The sequence below is a fragment of the Frieseomelitta varia genome, unplaced genomic scaffold (assembly GCF_011392965.1).
Source record: "Frieseomelitta varia isolate USP_RPSP 00005682 unplaced genomic scaffold, Fvar_1.2 scaffold_310, whole genome shotgun sequence".
Lineage (NCBI taxonomy): Eukaryota > Metazoa > Arthropoda > Insecta > Hymenoptera > Apidae > Frieseomelitta > Frieseomelitta varia.
The window spans coordinates 39075-57978 of record NW_025110047.1 but is presented as its reverse complement, the minus strand read 5'-3'; the positions used below and the strand labels follow the sequence as shown (position 1 = coordinate 57978).

The window sequence follows — 18904 nt, the reverse complement described above, 5'->3', positions numbered from 1 at the left end:
TCAAGGGTTCAAAACTACAAGAAACCAAGTCCAAGTTGAGATTGTTCGATACTTTTACTTTGTCCCTCTTTAATGAAAACTCAGTGAATTTCAAGAAAGAAACACGTGTACAAACTGTATATCTGAACACTTGTTGAAGCTTGATCCAGCCTGGCAAGCCAGAGGAAACCCATCACGCCGTCGTTTCATCATGGAAAACCATGGAAATCTGCCAGACTGGACTTGGTTCACTGTGATATTGATAATTGTTCCTTCGAAATATTTCACTCTTTAGTCTCATTTTTCCTGATAAATTTCACCGTTTAACCATTCACTTACATGATAGTTTTATTCGTACATTTGCTTATCGACTTTGTATTAAAATTAAGCGGTGTTCGACGTTTGATTAAAACGAGTCTCCTTAAAAGTTATACTAGGACAGATCGTCTCGTAATTGTGCACGTCTTTTTTTTTCTATATTTTATATTTTATCTGTCTTTTTGCAACAATAATTAATTGAACCGTCTGGTTAGACGTATTTCTTTTTTTTTCTTTTTTTTAAGGCTGTGTCTTTCTTTCGTTTCTCGCATTATCTCTTTCTCCTAGAACACTTTATGTTCATCACACAAATAGGGTAAGTAAAATATTCCACTAAATATGAGAATATTCATCGAAAATTACTTAAATTATCACGTGACTGTTGATTTATTCACGAAAGAAGTTAAATTCAATTTCCATTAAATTTCAGTTTTCTCGTGCGGATGATTATTTATTTTCGATTGTCTTCTTCGTATTTCTCTTCATGAAGGGGAAAACACGTTCTTAGGAGAAAGAGACGACGCAGTGTATGTACATTTCGATAATTCACACAACTCGTACGAAGAAAATCCGCCCGTCTCGAGTAACCTTACAACGATAATGGTAAGAAGAAGAATATCAGCAGCTGATAAGAGCGTTAAATAGTATTATTATGATAACAATAGTTATAATGTAAACGGTAGAAATCTAGTGTCTTTCGTGACGGCGAGTCGCCCTTAAAAATCCTCAGAATTCGTGGATTTTCATTTTCGACACCTTCGTTGCTCGAAGTTCGTGTCTTTAGAGCCTGGATAATCTATATACGAACATCCCATGTCATCGTCATCTCATATTTCTAAGATTATTTTCCAGAAACTGTCATTCCATGCGATTTGTACTCTCTTCTTTTCTCACAATACAGCGAAAGAGTACTACGTAATTATAATTATTCACGAATTATGCCCAGTTTCACAATCATTTGCCTTTCTGTAAATCGCACGTAGGAAAAACATACAACAGTATTGCTATATAATTCCTTCGTTCCATTCTAATCTTAAATTGCTTCCTTTCATCGTCATCATCGTCACACTCGTTCCTCGTACGCCTGCGTAATATTCAAAATAACTCCCATGAGAAAACCTAGCCATCCCTTTCCCTCGATACAGTTGAAACGCGGAAACACTTCACTCAACGTGACATTCCCTTTTCCTGTCCTCCCTTCCTCACAAAATCACTCGTGATTACAGCGTCACATGAAAACGTTCTCCAGCCCGGAAACGTTCTTCCTGGTGGGCGTGGAGGTGGCGCAGGTTACACCCTCGTCCTCGAAGGTGACCATCTTCTCGCGACTCCTGGTCGCGGTCCCAGAGCATTCTAATAACCGCGGTTGATTCGACGACGATGCTGAATTCGACGCGGAAGCAATCGGCGGCGTTATAGCCGTTGAGGGTCGGAGAACCGACGAAGGAGGCGGCGGTGGCACAGCCATGTCCGTAACTGCCGCTGCCGCCAGGTTGAACTCGCTCACGCTTCTAGGCACGAAGTACTCAAAGTGTAGAGAACTCTCCTGCTGACGGTGCTGATGGTGTTGTTGATGATGGTACTGCGTTGGTGACAAGCAGCTGCGTCTCAGAGACTGGGCACGCTGGAACTGTTGGGTCGACGAGTTTCTAGATTCAGACGGCGTTTTCTTTCGTGGTAGAGAATGATGACCAGGTGACGGTTTTATGGCAGTGTTGGACGCGTGGGCCAGGAGCTTCCCATCGCCGGGACTCCTGGCCTGATGCTGTCAGGATGTTGGCACCATGGACATGGCGATCGCCTCTTCTTCTTGTTCGGACAGTCGCGAGTCACTGGTGCCCCCTCCGTCATCCAAGTCGGCCTTGAGCCCAGGACCGGAACCTGATGAAACGATAAAAGCGTTTATGGCCATTTATCCCCGACGAATTAGAGAGTTTTCGATCTTTGATTTGATTAAACTGTATGTTAGTTTCTTTATTTTTTTTTTTTTTTTCTTAATGAAGGGGTTATGCAGAGTGGTCAAGATGCCCGATCGAAATCCCCGACGCGAGTGGATCAGAACCGCTCTACGTGCAAACAAATGAGAGTTCGACTCGTTTATTCGTGACGCCTTTGACACTTTGAGCCTGGGTTTAGTTGGAAACTTGGCTTTAGGGTGGAATAGCTGAAGTTTTGACAGTTAGATGAAGGATGAAGATTAAGGTGATCACTGATATTGTTAGATGATCATTTCGATGCGCAAAGAAAGATATACGTGAAACATACTTTGGTAAAAATGGTAAAGTAAAAGTCGCAAATATGATTTGAGGAGACTGAAGATTATTAAATTAGTAGATTTATCGAATTCATTTTAGAATAGTACGATTCTTAATGACGATTCTTAATCTTTTTCAGGTGCAAAGCAGGATATAAATTCCATTAGCTTTTTAAAATTGCACGATTTTAATCACCGCTGCCATTGAAACACTGTTAATTTATAAGTAGCATTATCTATATTTGTACAATACTGCCATACTAGCTGACCAGAATTATGATGCCATATAATTGTTCTCATTTATCAATTCTTTGTCGTCGATATAAAGTTTTCGCAATCGCGCGAAGATACTACTAAACGATACAAAATTCAGTTAATTAGCTCGTAAATACAGAAATAAATGTATCTGCAAAGAACCTGAAACTTGGGTCTTGTAAAAAGACGTGGTACATAAATAAATAGCCGGTGCACAGCTCGTTAATGGATTGCTGACAGTTGACCATGATGACCGACAATAGCGAGCTAATATGGTGATTCTGTATAGAGAAATAGTGTGTATCATCGCCAGGCTCAAAGCGTTAATCAGATAATCTAAAGCGTGGCCGAGTAAAACAGTCTCTCGCCCGGAACGATCTAGCGGTTCCCCGTCGAATGCCTGCATCAGGGATACCTGTACCACCGATAGGTCCGACCACCACCCCCGACGACATGCCGCAGGTTCTACCGAAGACCCTGACCACGCGTACCACCTCCTCCTGGACGAGGTTGAAGCACATGGCGATCAGGCCCATCCCGGCGAGTATGTAGAGCGAGCAGGCGCACAGGCTAAGCTCCTCCAAGGTGGGGGACGCGGCGTTTCGTCCAACTGGCATCAGGTCGCCGAAACCGATTGTTCCGAGACTGGTGAAGCAGAAGTAGCCACCTTCCAGGAGACTCCAACCCTCCAGACGATTGAACATCACCGCGCCACCGCATATGTAGATTAACATAATCACTAGGCAGAGACTGATCGGTATCCTCACGGGATTCGTTTCCACCACGTAGCCTGGCGACGAGTTCGTCGACAGGGACAGCGAGCACGGGTGAAAATGGCGTTTGCTGTTCCCTGATGTCACGTCCTGAAAGAAATTTGAACGTTTCTGATACCATTTCTGGGTGACATAGCAAATATGCGTTTGAAAAGTAACTCCTCCAGGGTGGATGGGAAGTTATTTATAAATCTTGAGAGCTCGTAAGAAAAAAAAAAAAAGAATCTTTTCATTAAACTTGTAACATTGGAGGAAAGAAAAAAAGGTAAACTGTAGAAAGCAACTACTGAATGTTACTTTTACGTAATTTTTCTGATTCATATTTTTATTTGTAACTTTCCTAGCAGATTCTTCACTTTTGCTTTTGTTCCAAGAAAATGATTAGCGTTCTCACCGTAAATTGTCCAGCCGATCAAGCTTTCCAATACACCACTGTAAGAAGTGAAATCATCATGTTTTCAGAATGTACATTGTACCTGAAGCGCTGCGGTGGAGCTGGTGGTAGCGTGAAGTAATCCTTCGCTTCCACAATCCAATAAGATGGCGCTGCTGGTGCCTCGGGTTCCCAGATCGTCGCAAGAACTCTCTCTGCTAGCTGAATAGTAATTTCCAGATTTCGAATCGACGTGGTTATCATATCTGTAAGTTTTGCTCATAATGCCACCCACAGGAGGAGGCGGTGGCGGCGGTTGTTGCTTTCTGCTGCAATTTCGAGGCCTGCATAGCCTGCCATACAAACGGCGGAAGCTCCTTGAGAGAACGTCACCAACCGTGCTTAAATAGACCAGCATTAGGGGAATCCCAGCCAGAGCGTATACTATTGTGATCAAACGACCCCAGACTGTGCGAGGCGCCACGCTACCGTATCCTGAAACGCCAATTGACCGAGTTGTATCACAATCGACTGTTATTAAGGGAACAAGCGAGGACTGGTTGAATACGAGGCGTTTATTAGAATGTAACAGATGTGCTTTCAGCCAATTCACATCGTCAGAAAATCAAAGCTTCCGACCGGGTGTTGCGTTGCTTTTGTAGCACAATTTTTGTGCAATTTATTAGCTGTCTCTCTCTCTCTCTCTCTTTTTCTATTTTTGTTTTATTTTCAAAAGAAAAATACTTTTACACTTTAACATTTGAAAGAAATTTTATATACTTGTGAAATATTAGCAATCCTCACCAATAGTGGTAATTAGCGTCAGGGAGTATAAGAGACTGCCACTGAAGGTCCATCTTCTGTGCGGTCTTCTCTCCATGGAATGGCCCTTGGATTGAGAAGATGGTCCAACCGGCTCGTACTGCGAGGACGTTCTCCTGAGACCTCGTGCCAAGTTCTCCTGGAACTCGAACACCTCCCTCGCCGCTAAACGCGTCCAGTTTTCTTTGTACAGTACATTCAAGTCCTCTGTGATGCTCCACAGCCTTTCAACGGTGCGCGCTCTTAATTCCATGGCCGCGGTTTCGTCCTCGAAGTTAGACATCACGTACGATCCTCCTTCGGTTTTGGAACCACCGGGAACGAGCAAGTCGTTCGCTGAATCCTGCCACGGAAGGTGAACAACAATTTTTTTTATCTCTCACCAGTCTTTCTTTATTTTTAAACAAAAATGTTCAATCTTTGTACTTCTTAAAGAAAAAATCCACTTTTAACGAATTTTCCTTGCCCTCTTGTAACTTGTGCTCTTTTCATTTCATTTACATGTAACATATCTTTCAACCCGACGTTGAAATCTCATTTGAATTTGCGAATGCATTTACATAGGGTTACGGCTAGCCTTCTGGAGGATTTAGTTGAGAAGGAAAGATAAAATGATGAAAGAGGGCACCTACCGACTTGAGGCCACCTTCCAGCGCCATGAACGCGAACGCACCCAACAGCGTATAGCCGAGGACGAGCACGCAGACCCCTAGGCTGGCCAACAGTCCTGGTGTCTTGGTAGACGTTGCCGTACTGCAGCTGCAGCAACAGCACAGCAACTCCGCTCCACGGACGGAAGCGCTGATCCGTAACGCGTCCGCGTTCGCGTTCGCGTTTCTTCCTGGACAGCATCTCGGCGCCCTTTGATAGTAGTCGCCGGTGCTCTGCATCGTTTCAGTCACCGTCTAGACGCCGCTACCGGCAACCACCTCCTCGTCGGCCGCAGCTGCAGCTGCAGGTGCAGCGACCGACGCCACAACTGCAGCCGCAACCGGTCTCCTCCTATCGTTCCACTATCCTCCCTCGAGCCTCGTCCATTTGGTACGCTGGCAAGCCTGTCGTACAGATTAACCGTGATCCCATTAGATCTTGTCGTTCGCAACTATGTCGCCCTAAGGCTCTGTGCAAGCCGGGGCGGTGTGACGGATTGTTCCGATTTCGTCCAATTGTTCGATTTGCCACGCTGTACCATTCGATAAATTTGTTTGACTTGTGAGAGGGGCTCGTGACATTTTCGTCGAGAAATGAAAAATGAAACGTGCATAGAAAATTGACTTGAAAGGATTAATAAAACTTCAGTTCTTCGTAACACGAAATTTTTAGTTAAAATTGGTAGGAAATGGTACAATTGGGTTTCAAACATTGATTGGATCAAGTATCTACCTTGTTGAAATGAAAGCTTTCCAAAACTATTTGAGCTCTTTCAAGCTACGTTTCATTTCTCTTGGGGAAGTTTGCATTTGATGTTGATGTTCGAGCAATTCCTATATAAATCTAATGCATTCTGTGCGTCTGTATCAGGTATCAATTGCATCCCTATTGACGATTGGAACCTCTGGAAACCCTCGAGAGGGAATGTACTTCCGTTGTAGGTGTCTATGATCAGTATGGTCACACGCCGGCACTGGAGATGGAATCAGGTGACGAGTGTGAGCTCAGGAGGATGCGATTGGGTATATGAGCAACGATGTTACGGTTAATCAAGGGAAATGTTGAGCTTGATTGGATCTTGGCAAATTTAGGGAGTGAGTATGTTCAACGTGTTTGAGATGTAACAGATGCGTTTCAATTATGAGCAATATGTAAACGTTGGCTCGCGTTTCAGGAACTGTGCTTCGAGAGAGTGTGTGTGTGTGTGTGTGTGTGTGTGACTTGATGTATGTTGTGAAAGCCGGAAGAATGATGTACGATTAAGTCGTGGAGGTCTCAGAGATGCTTCGTTGGAGGGTAAGTATGTGTATATGTTTGAAAACACTGTGTGTATATGTTTCAAAAAACGTAAAAGTTGTTGAAAATTGTTTGATACAGAGGTACGTTTTTTTTCTATGAAAAGTACAAATCTGTATCATATCATGTTGAATAAAGAATGATTCAGTGGTCGTTTGCACGACTTTTGGCGTTTCGCGAAGCTTGGAGGGGGGAAAAAAAGTTGGAAAGGGCGTCTGAAAACGATATTTTGCTCCGGTAACAGAATCGGTTTGCAACCAGTCGGTTCCGTGCTCGTATTTTTCAATTTCCTGCCGGATCGCGACCCATTACAGAAAGTTAATAATCGGACGACTCGATTTCCCGAAATAAATGTCCCGTTTTCGCGCTTTCAGTCGGCCCCCCCGCGAGGAGGAGAGAGAGCCCGTGTGCTGATAAAGCGATCGTTCCGTCGCGTTGCGTCGTGTATACAAGCAGAAATAGCCACGATCGGGCTTCCAACTAATATCGTACCTACCTATATGTTCCTCCCACATACCACTTTTCATCCGTGCATACAAATACTTGTACGCTTTCAAGTAACTGGCCTATAGTTTACAATGCTTGTTCGTAATTGTTCGAACCGTGGAAAATTCTAATTTTAACGGAGCAACCGGGGTAGATACACGCGTACGTGTACACACGTGCGGTTAGTATACGGAGTGTTAGTCCACTTAGGGCGAAAGAGAAATTTTACTGTCCGTTTCTGATGTTTCACAGAGACGATGTATATTTAGATTTTAATAACTGAAGCTTTTTTTGCGTATCGCGTGTTGATCACGAGGATGAAGAGAAAAATTTTAATTGACGAGTTCCTTTATTTTTTTTTTTTTTAGAACGTGAATTTAAATGCAAGTTGCTGCTTTTTATTGTGGGTACACATTTTTGTTCTAGCATCGCATTGAAAGCAACTCAGATTTTTACGCTAACAAGAGACACGAAATCCCGACAAGTTCATTAAAATTGTGATCAATATAAAAAACTTTCACTGACCTGCGCAAATATCGACACTTCACTAAAGAATAATTCCATATCTATGAGAAACGAAGGAGAGTAGGATATATGTGCAATGTTGGACATGGTACATGCATGTAACAACGAATGCATGCGTTTTACATTTAGTGTTTATTTACATCTTGGAATAATTGCGAGCGATACTGCATGTTGTACAACTCCATGCCGCTATCACGGTGAACTATTCCCTTTTTCTCTCTCTCTGTTCAACTAGTCGCCTCTTTGTCCCTCGACGAGCATTTGAATACCATCTACTACACGTGTATCGTGCGCACACATAGCCTACGTTTCGACATACATGTGTCCTCAAGTAAATGAGTTTCTTTTTTTTTTTTTTTTTTTTTTTTTTTTTTTTTGATATTTCAAAACATTTCAAAATGTGTCGATCGGCCAGAGTTGGTTAGTAATCTTGTAATGTTTATCTTTTTTAATAAGAAATTAATTTAGTTTCTCAGTTTTCACGAAACAATAACGAAGCGTTAATATTATTTGTACATTTTACTTTTCAGAATATTTTGATGATCAGTCTCTAAATAACCTTTTCAATCATTCAAAATAATCTCCTAGTAATAAATCTTCAAACTGCACAATAAATTTGAAGTAAATCGTTCTTTTTCTTTTTATTGATTCAATATTTATAATTTTGTAATTTTTATTAATTTAAAATTAAATTTTATCGAATTGTCCACAAACAAATGTTCGAACACACAATTTGAAACTGTATCTCACGAAAGGGATTTGGAATTTGGTAGAGTCAGCCAGTTAGGATCTCTCCTTAAATAATCAGGCTTCTGGCAAACAGAGTTCTCCTTGATCAACGCTCAGCAAGTTTAGAGGCAATCAAGCTTCCATCAATCAGTCCTTGGTTATCATCTTGTAAAGCAATCAGGCTTCCAACGATCAGCTGCTGAATAATTACATTTTACTTGAATTGACACAACATTTCCTCACCCCTGCGAAATTTCTTCTTCGATCGATGAACTTTAATTTTTTTTAAATCATATCTCTCGGCTTTTCACAAAATTTTCACGTGTTTCTCGCGTGAATCACTACCTTTCAATTATCTGAAATAATCACCAGAGTCAACAAAACGACAGAAATTTACAAACAAACAAAATTGTCTTGACGAAGTAGTGAAACATTTTATAAGAAACCGACATACTACGCGCGTTTCCTCCACGGTGAATATTTTATTCGAAATGGAGGAAGAACGAAAAAACGATCAGTTTTATTTTGCGAGTTATGAAAGAGGGTAACATCGACGACATTTTGTTGTTTCGTGTCTTTAAATAAACGTGGCAAAAGTTGTGTTTCAGTGATTGCGTGTTAACTGTCGTGGAAGAATGTAAATAAAACGGGGGTTGCTGTTAAAGGGGTGAGCCACGCGTGTGTAAATAAGTGCCACCCTTTGTTTACAAGGAAGCAATAGAGGGTATGAAAGGGTTATCTTTTACGATCTCTCTGGTATTAATTTTCTGCATTTGTCATTCACCGCTGCTTTGCCATAAAGAGCGATAAAAGTGTTTCTGTATGTACAGATTGAAACGCGAAGAGAAAAAAATTTTTCACGTTCGCGAGAGACAAAGATTTATCAAAAAAAAAAAAAAAAAAAAGAGAGAATGAACGCGTTAGTTCGCCGCGTTTCTCTCTGTTTGTCTCTCAAATTTTAATATCCAGAGAGATAAATGAAACTGAGGCGAGAAAATTCACTTGAATTAAATATTGTAAATTTGCAACAAGGAAGAAACGTCATCATTAATTAAGGATTATTTAAGGAAGAAATGAAACCGTGACTTGTTAAATGTTCAGACAAAATTTTCTTTCTCTCTCTTGATTGATTGATTGATCAACGTCTAAGAGAAAAATCATTTCAAGTGGATGACTTTCAAGAAATTGATTTAAAGATTCATCGACCTGGGCTATGTAACGCTCGTCGATTGAAGGGAAGAAATAAAAGAAGAGGGAAGAAAAAAGAAAAGGAGAGAAGAAATTTGAAAAAAAAAAAACAGCCAGGTGAATGGTACTTGGTGAGAAAAATACCCGATGGAAATTGCGGCGGTACGAAGCAGAGTCGGTACGAGCCAGAACCGTGAACCGTTGTAGACGTGAACCGGTGTCGCGCGGTCGTGTATGTACGTGGAGCGTACAAGGGAAAGATAGAAGGATTCGCAGCCGCCCCAGTTGAAGCATTGTACCGTGGTTACTAGAGATAAGGCATGAAATTAAATTCGACGGAATGTGGGTCGTCGTGGCATCCCTCCTTTCGCGGTCGTCCTACGGACAACGACGACAACGTAGTCGACGTCGGCGAATGCACGGTGCCATGCTACACGGTGTTTCAGAAACAGAGATCAATGGAACAAAAATTAGTAAATGACAGGAAAACAGCAACTGAAGAAAAAATAGATATATATCTTTGTACAGAGTATGACTTGATATTACAAGTATTAGAAATATTGTATTATCAGCACTACTGTGTCACGCTACTCGGTGTTTCAGAAACAGAGATCAATTGAACAAAAATTAGCAAATGACAGGAAAATAGCAACTGAAGAAAAAATACATATATGTCTTTGTACAGAGTATGACTTGATATTACAAGTATTAGAAGTATTGTATTATCAGCACTACTGTGTCACGCTACTCGGTGTTTCATAAACAGAGATCAATGGAACAAAAATCAGCAAATGACAGGAAAGTAGCAACTGGAAGAAAAAATACATACATGTATTTGTTCTTTGTACAGAGTACAAGTATTAGAAGTATTATATTACCAACACTGTGTCATGTTACTCGGTGTTTCAAAAACAGAGATCAATTAAACAAAAATTAGTAAATGACAGGAAAACAGCAACTGAAGAAAAAATACATATATATCTTTGTATAGAGTATGACTTGATATTACAAGTATTAGAAGTATTATATTATCAACATTGTGTCACGCTATTGGTGTTTCAGAAACAGAGATCAATGGAACAAAAATTAGAAAATAACAGGAAAACAGCAACTGAAGAAAAAATACATATGTATCATCTTTGTACAGAGTATGACTTGATATTACAAATATTAGAAATATTATATTATCAGCACTGTGTCACGCTACTCGGTGTTTCATAAACAGAGATCAATTGAACAAAAATTAGCAAATGACAGGAAAGTAGCAACTGGAAAAAAAATACATGCATGTATTTGTTCTTTGTACAGAGTACAAGTATTAGAAGTATTATATTACCAACACTGTGTCATGTTACTCGGTGTTTCAAAAACAGAGATCAGTTGAACAAAAATTGAACAAAGAGCAACTGGGAAAAAATACATATATGTATTTGTTCTTTGTACAGAGCATGTCTTGATATTACAAGTATTAGAAGTATTATATTGTCAAAAATATATCACACTACTCGGTGTTTCAGAAACAGAGATCAATTGAACAAAAATCAGCAAATGACAGGAAAACAGCAACTGAAGAAAAAATACATATGTATCATTTTTGTACAGAGTATGACTTGATATTACAAGTATTAGAAGTATTATATTATCAGCACTGTGTCACGCTACTCGGTGTTTCATAAACAGAGATCAATTGAACAAAAATTAGCAAATGACAGGAAAACAGCAACTGAAGAAAAAATACATACATGTATTTGTTCTTTGTACAGAGTATGACTTGATATTACAAGTATTAAAAGTATTACTATGGAAATTTAAACAAGAAGTTCAAGTAAAAAATTGGCTTTGTTTTGACGTATAATTAAATTTAAGTAGAAATTTAAATAAGAAGTTGTCTGCGTTTTAAAGTACGATTATATTTGATTTTATTTAATTTGTACTAGATCTCATTCTCGTTTACCTTTGATCGTAAAATCCGATTGCATTTCATTGATGTTGCATTATTTGGTACTTTAAGTTGTCCAGGTAGCAATATGATACCTAAGGTTCCTAGGTTATAGATTATAATTCTGAAACGCCTTGTATATTACACCTTGTGGAACGTGTTCGTTGAATCGAATTCAGTCAAACGCGGTTAACAAAAGAGACATGGAAAAATCGGGAGAGTCGACTGTGCAAAGTCAGAATGTGCAAGTCAAATGTCTGTCTGTTCCTCCTTCAGGGAAATTTGATCACAGAAATTGATCTTTCTTTGCGATTGATAAAATATCTCAATCTCACGTTCTCTCATTGTCAAAGCACCATTCTTTGAACGAAAATTTTGAACTTTACAAAAAAAAAAATTAAATTATGCAAGTTGCGCAAGAAATTAATGCAAATTTATATAAAAAAATTTGCATTGATCGATCGAAAATTATTATTTGTGAAATAAATTAATGAAAATTGAAAGAAATATTCTGCTCAGAAACAAGAGTGGCATAACACATACGTTCATGTGTAGGTACATACGTAGACATACATATGTAGATATACGTACATGGGTGTACTCTAAGCTCGGTGTGGTCATTTCTAGGCTAGATTCGATTCCGTTTATCGCCGGACGGCGGAATCGTTTTCGCTGTAATCGTTCACGAGTCGTTCGATGTGCAACGAAGCGATCGAGATAGGACGATCGGCCCGAGCATCTGTTGTCAAGTGGTAAACGCGAAGGAATTGCAATTCCCCGCCGGGGATGGGGCAGTTTAATTGGAATTGATGCTGCAAGCCCAGCGCCACAATCGACGCAGCTCTAACGCGCGTAACTAATTAACACGCCGGAGATAATCCAAGTGAATCGCGTCTAAGCAATAGCCCGCCCCCGTGACGGAGCCGATCCAACGATACAGAGAGATTGCACCTTTGCGTCAGAAATCGAACTGCTTGGACATGATCACTGTTCTGTAATAATTTTAATTGTTCGTTTTAAGATTTATGTAAGATTATTCCGTGCTAGATTGCTCGTTTATACTATTTGTCCCAGTAAAGTGAAGTAGATGAAGTGTGAATGACTCTACGTGAAACAATAAGTCAAAAATAAAGAATAAAATCACTTCGTTCGAGGCTTTGTTTTCGAGGAAAAGTTAGCTTAGGTTATTCTTAGATTATTATATATAATTTGCATATAAGATATATTAATGTATATAATATAAATATTATTAATATATCTTATATATATATATAATATATTATATATAATATATATAATAAATATTATATATATTAATATATATTATATACAAATTATATGAAGGTGACTCTACGTGAAACAATAAGTCAAAAATATAGAATAAAATCTTTTCGACGCTTTGTTTTCGAGGAAACGTTAGCTTTGATTATTCTTAGATTATTATATATAATTTGTATATAATATAAATATATTATAATATATTATATATAATAATATATATAATAAATATTATACATATTAATATATATCATATACAAATTATATGAAGGTGACTCTACGTGAAACAATAAGTCAAAAATAAAGAATAAAATCTTTTCGTTCGAGGCTTTGTTTTCTAGGAAAAGTTAGCTTTGGTCATTCTTAGATTAGTACATATAATTTGTATATAATATATATTAATATATATATAATATAAGTATATTATAATGTATTATATATAATAATATATAAAATAAATATTATATATATTAATGTATATTATATACAAATTATTTGAAGGTGACTCTACGTGAAACAATAAATCAAAAATAAAGAATAAAATCTTTTCGAGGCTTTGTTTTCGAGGAAAAGTTAGCTTTGATTATTCTTAGATTATTATATATAATTTGTATATAATATATAAATATATTAGAATATATTATATATAATAAATATAAATGTATATTATATTATAGCAGTAACGGCGAACCTTTTTGAGAAGTAGGTCAAATTTTATTCATTATTTTTTTTAGTATTAGCTCGTGGGTCACTAAGTCAGTGGCGTCATTTAGAAAGGGGGAGGGGAGGATGGTTAAAAACTGCTTTTTTTTGGTTCTCACTTTTACAATCCTCTAAAAAAGTTTACGTTTCCTTTTTGTTTTACAACTTTTACTTTTGCAAGTGAAGAGCAAAAAATAAATGTCGACGTGAAAAAATTGATACAAAAGGGGTGACATCGTGCCCAGTCACCCCTGCACCATACATTAGATATATATACTTTATTTCTTAATATTTTTTATTCTCTGTTCTCTCTTTTATTATATAAAAACCTAGCAAAGCTGAGAATGGGATCTAGTGTGTATTTTTAGTGTTTATTACATCTGTTTAATCGTAAGCTCTATATAAAATTTTTTGGACACTAAAACTAACTCGTATAACATTCAAGACTTGAAATACCTATATGTATACATAACCAAGTCGTAAATCCTCCATAAAACACAATTATGCATTTATTTCTCACTTTTAAGCTCTGACCGAACACTTGTAATTTCCTCAACATTTTTTGAAAAGAGGCGTTCGAAGAATAATTAAAATTCTTTTATATACATGATGATAAGTTTATAAAAATCAACATGTGGGTCATTTAAAAAGCCTGCGTGGGTCATAGGTTCGCCGTCATTGTATTATAGTCTTTATCAGATTTTTCGTTCGTTAATTACGCGCCGCTCTCTGAAATTATACACGTACGTACACCTCTGAATCGGCGACTCGTAGTTAAATCTGCGTGAACATAAATTCTCGGAGCGTAGAGCCGAACTTTCTATGCGCCAAACCGAGCCATTGATAATTATTTATTCAAATATCGAAATACCATACCGTACCGGGGAACAACGTTCTCTGCGGAGCAACGTGACTGTGGATTTTCCTCGCAATTTCGTTTGGAATTCTGAAATTCGCAACACCGGCGAAATTCGTCGACCGAGGGAAACTCGCCGATTTCGAGGGCACTTTCGAAAAGTTCGCGGCCCCGAGTCGAGGATACAATGACGCGCCGTGAAATTTCGTTTATCCTCTTCTATCCTGCTGCTGTTGCACGGGACGGGAGTGGAATCCTTACCGTGTTTCACGCGCGGATAGAATCGGGAATGGCGGAAATTGAAAGACTTGCGCAAATTTACATTTGCTTTTCTAATCAAAAACTATTCGTTTTCTATAACTGTACTATTAGTATTTTTATAATTGTATCGTGTTTCATCATCGCACGAGCGAATAAAAAATTTTTGCATTACTTCGTAGAGATTCTTTTTAATATAACAAATTTTTGATGAAGAGATTCTTTTTAATATAACGAATTTTTGATGAAAAGATTCTTTTTAATATAACGAATTTTTGATGAAAAGATTCTTTTTAATATAACGAATTTTTGATGAAAAGATTCTTTTTAATATAACGAATTTTTGATGAAGAGATTCTTTTTAAAATAACAAATTTTTGATGAAATTAAAGGTATTGGAATTATAAATAGAATAATTATTAAGAAAATTATATAATTTAGGAAACAAAATAATTTTATTATTGAATGAATATAATTATCATTATGAATTTCAAATTTCTTATTAATAATAAAAGATTTAAATCAAAGAAAGGTAATATAATTATCATAATAAATATATGTAATACAAAGTAATAAAATTAAAATTTATTTTTTATAATTTTTTTGCAAATAAGTTAAACAAATAAAATTATTATTTCTCTAATTATAATATTTAAAATTATATATAAAAATAATAATGATGACGGTTTAATTACATAAATATCAATATCATTGATATAAAAACAGTAAAGAAAATAAAATTAATTAATTGATTTGATGGATTAAAAGATATAGACAGATTAAAAGATTATAATCGTACGTAATTCGACAAAATTCATTGCTGTTTTAACGTTTCGTGGATCCACAGTCCATCAGAATTACACGTTGCGTCTTCGTGGAAGTGTTTCGATATAATAGGAAGACAAAAAAAAAAAAAAAAAAAAAAAAAAAAAAAGAAAAAAAAAAAAAAAAAAAAAAAAAAAATGAACGAAGACAAATCGAGCAGCGAAAAAGAAAGGTTGCGCGCGAATTAGGGCAGTGGTAAAGATAGCGATAAAAGGCAGGAAGAATTGGCGTGAAAAAGTAGCTAGAAAATGAGTGGTAGGTGCGGCGATAAGGCGTTACAGGGGATGACGTGGAAGAAACGAAGAAAAAATTAAACGACTATAGTGAAAGAAGAACAAACGATAAGTTAGTTTAATTTGTGGCGAGTAAAGATGAATTATCCTTATATATAGCCACTTTGGACGTGAATTTTCTTTGTACTATCTGTTACACTCTTTTTTTTCTTAACAATTCTTCTTTAATTAAATATATAAATTTGTTTAGAAATAATTAGATATTTTCATAGTAATAATAATCTCGACGATAAATATAATAAATATAAATATGATAAAAATTTATCTACTATCTGTTACACTCTTTTTTTTCGTAACAATTCTTTTTCATTCGAATATATAAATTAGAAATAATTAAATATTTTCATAGTTTAGAAATAATTAAATATTTTCATAGTAATCTTGATGATAAATATAATAAATATAAATATGATAAAAATTTATTAAATTTAATTATTTCATATAAAAAAATTTTATTTTAATATAAACCTTAAAAAATAATGATAATGTTGAAATTAATATTCACAGTAAATTCAAATTACTATTCACAGTTTAAAAATATATAATTTGAAAATTCAAAATTAAAAATAACACATGGTTTTCTAAAAATTGAATTTCACTAACAAACGAATAATAAAATATAAAATAATTGAATATACGATAGAAGATAATAAAAATTATACCATCTCTTCGTCGAACTTTTGTACAAATAATCAATAATGCTGGTGAATTTTTAAATCGACGAGAAGTCAAACTGGTTTACAAACAGGCTCATAAATATTTCCTTATTATTAACATTGGACATGAAATGGACAAAAGGATTCTTGCTGAAATCCGGGAGTCAAACGACAGCAGAACAATTGAGCGATACCTAAATCAAGACTAATCGAAGCAACAATTTTTAATATAATATTAAATTAATATTCAACAATACAATATAATATTCGACAAATAATTAATGGAGCCACAGCAATTGTCATGACATCAAGCAAGGAGATCTACCACAGCACGACTATCTAAGGGGAAAAAAAAAGAAAATGAAAAGCTGAAAAGCTTTAAAATAAATAATAAGGGAAAAGAGTCAAAGAAGAAGAAGAAGAGTGAACCCTACACTGGTTAGTTGGTTGTACGTGCATCGCACCTAATTTCGGGTACGGACACAGACGGGCCTGTTCCGGTTCTGGCAAAGTATAATCGGGACACGCGGTAACATCGCGTAACGAGTTAGCACAACGAAGCCAAGCCAGGGGTCTTGGTGGCCCTGGCAGCTCGCAATCGATAGCCCGAGCAGCTAGAGGCGTGGGAGTCTGCAGCCTCTGGGCGAGAGCGAGGGACACAAAGAGACGTTGGACCGAATTTCCGCTGAGAAGGAGGAAAAGAGAGAGAAACCGAGAACTTTCTAAGAAGAAGAAAAAGAAGAAGAAGAAGAAGAAGAAGAAGAAGAAGAAGAAGAAGTTAGAAAATGGCAAGGAAAGGGATGTGTCGTAGTTAACTAAAAGCTTGAGAACGCGAGAAGAGAAAGTAGCGTGATCCCTGGTCACCGTCTGAGTAAGCCAGCGATTTTTCGTTACCTTCTGCGACTGGTTCGTCAATTAGAGGATGACCAAGAGTCGATGCGGCGTGGTCTCGAAAGAAGAGATGGGTTTCCGAGCGTGTAACAGGGGAGGGGCGAGCTGGAAAGTCGTGGAAACCTTTAAGGAAATAGGTCGAGAACCAATAAGTCGTTTAAAGGACCCTTTACGGTTCCGCTTGCCGACTAGCAGATTTATAGAAATGCCTTTTAATCAAGCCTGACTTAAAACGTCTCCTCTCTCTCTCTCTTTCTTTCTGTTTTTCTGTAGATATTTGCGATGAATGAACGGTGTTTGCACGCTTTGGAGAGAATGTCGGTTGTGTTTGGGTAGCTTAGGTTCAAGTTAGATAATAATTTATATTTATATTTATATTTGGATATAATTTATATTTATATCTGTATTTGTATTTATATTTGGGTATAATTTATATTTATATTTATATTTGTATTTATATTTGGGTATAATTTATATTTATATTTGTATTTGTATTTATATTTGGGTAAAATTATTTATATTATAATTCATATTTATATTTATTTAGGTATAATTTATATTTGTATTTATATTTGGGTAAAATTATTTATATTATTATTATATACTATTATTATTATTTATATTACTTATATTATATTATATTACTTATATTATTTATATTATTATTATTTTGGGTAAAAGAAAGAAACATTTTTCAAATTTTAAAAAATAAGAAAATAAAAAAAGAAAATTTTTAAAATTTTAAAAAATTTTAAAAATTTAGGTGATTGGAATTTTTGGAACAGTTTCAGTACTCGAAACTTTTGAAATTTATCGTGTAGAATTATTATCTTTTCAATCTTCCTCTCGAAGAGGAAAATTCTTGGAAGTTCGAACGTAGGTAGGGAACGAAATATATTCGGAATTGTTTCCAAAACTTGTGGTTGTACGGATGCAGTTAGGATCCTTCGAATTCTTCAAAGCAGAATTCAAAATTTTTAGGATAGAGTGGATCCTTACTTAAATGGTCAACTATCCATCGTGTCGATAAACTTCAATATCAACTATCATATTTGACATATATATTTATGTTTTATGTTATAAATTTATCAATAATAATATAAAATTAAAATTATTTTCATTAATAACATAAAATTTGTAATAATTTATTAAATTTATTGATGTTGTAAATTTGATATAATCATCACGGTACATCATATCAAAATTTCAAAATGTTCGTCTTCGTAACATGTACAATACGGATGGTCAAAAATTTTCGCGTACAATCGCCAGACAGATTAACAAAACTATTCTTCAGGAAACATTCCCGCTGAAAAAAATTGTATAAATTCTCGGCAACTGAACGTTCGTTTTTCTCTGAAAAATTCAAGAATAGTGGAATAGGGGTTGGCGTTACTCGTGAAACCGTCTGACATTTACCTTCTTCTTGCCAAATCAATTCGAGCATCTCCCTTTCAAATCAAACCGCGTATTATGCATATGCATACACATGTATATATATATATATATATATATATATATATATATATATATATATATATATATATTTTTTTTTTT

The 18904-nt window shown here is 36.2% G+C and overlaps 2 protein-coding genes across 2 annotated transcripts in view; both read right to left on the bottom strand.

Annotated features, from left to right (window-relative positions):
- Window positions 1-35: 35 nt before the first annotated feature.
- LOC122529843 lies at window positions 36-2065 on the bottom strand (the record flags this gene model as incomplete). Its single annotated transcript, XM_043656312.1, has 1 exon — window positions 36-2065. A coding segment is annotated over one exon (540 nt), but the record flags the coding sequence as incomplete, so codon positions are not given.
- Window positions 2045-18904, bottom strand: part of LOC122529839 (potassium channel subfamily K member 18-like) — a 40952-nt gene continuing 24092 nt past the window's right edge. The window contains exons 2-6 of the mRNA XM_043656309.1: window positions 5407-5829; window positions 4757-5117; window positions 4056-4447; window positions 3222-3669; window positions 2045-2178 (exon numbers count right to left, since the gene is read on the bottom strand). Of these exons, the coding sequence (XP_043512244.1) occupies window positions 2066-2178; window positions 3222-3669; window positions 4056-4447; window positions 4757-5117; window positions 5407-5664 (1572 nt within the window). The 5' untranslated portion in view covers window positions 5665-5829 and the 3' untranslated portion in view covers window positions 2045-2065. The remainder of the gene's footprint in view (window positions 2179-3221; window positions 3670-4055; window positions 4448-4756; window positions 5118-5406; window positions 5830-18904) is intronic.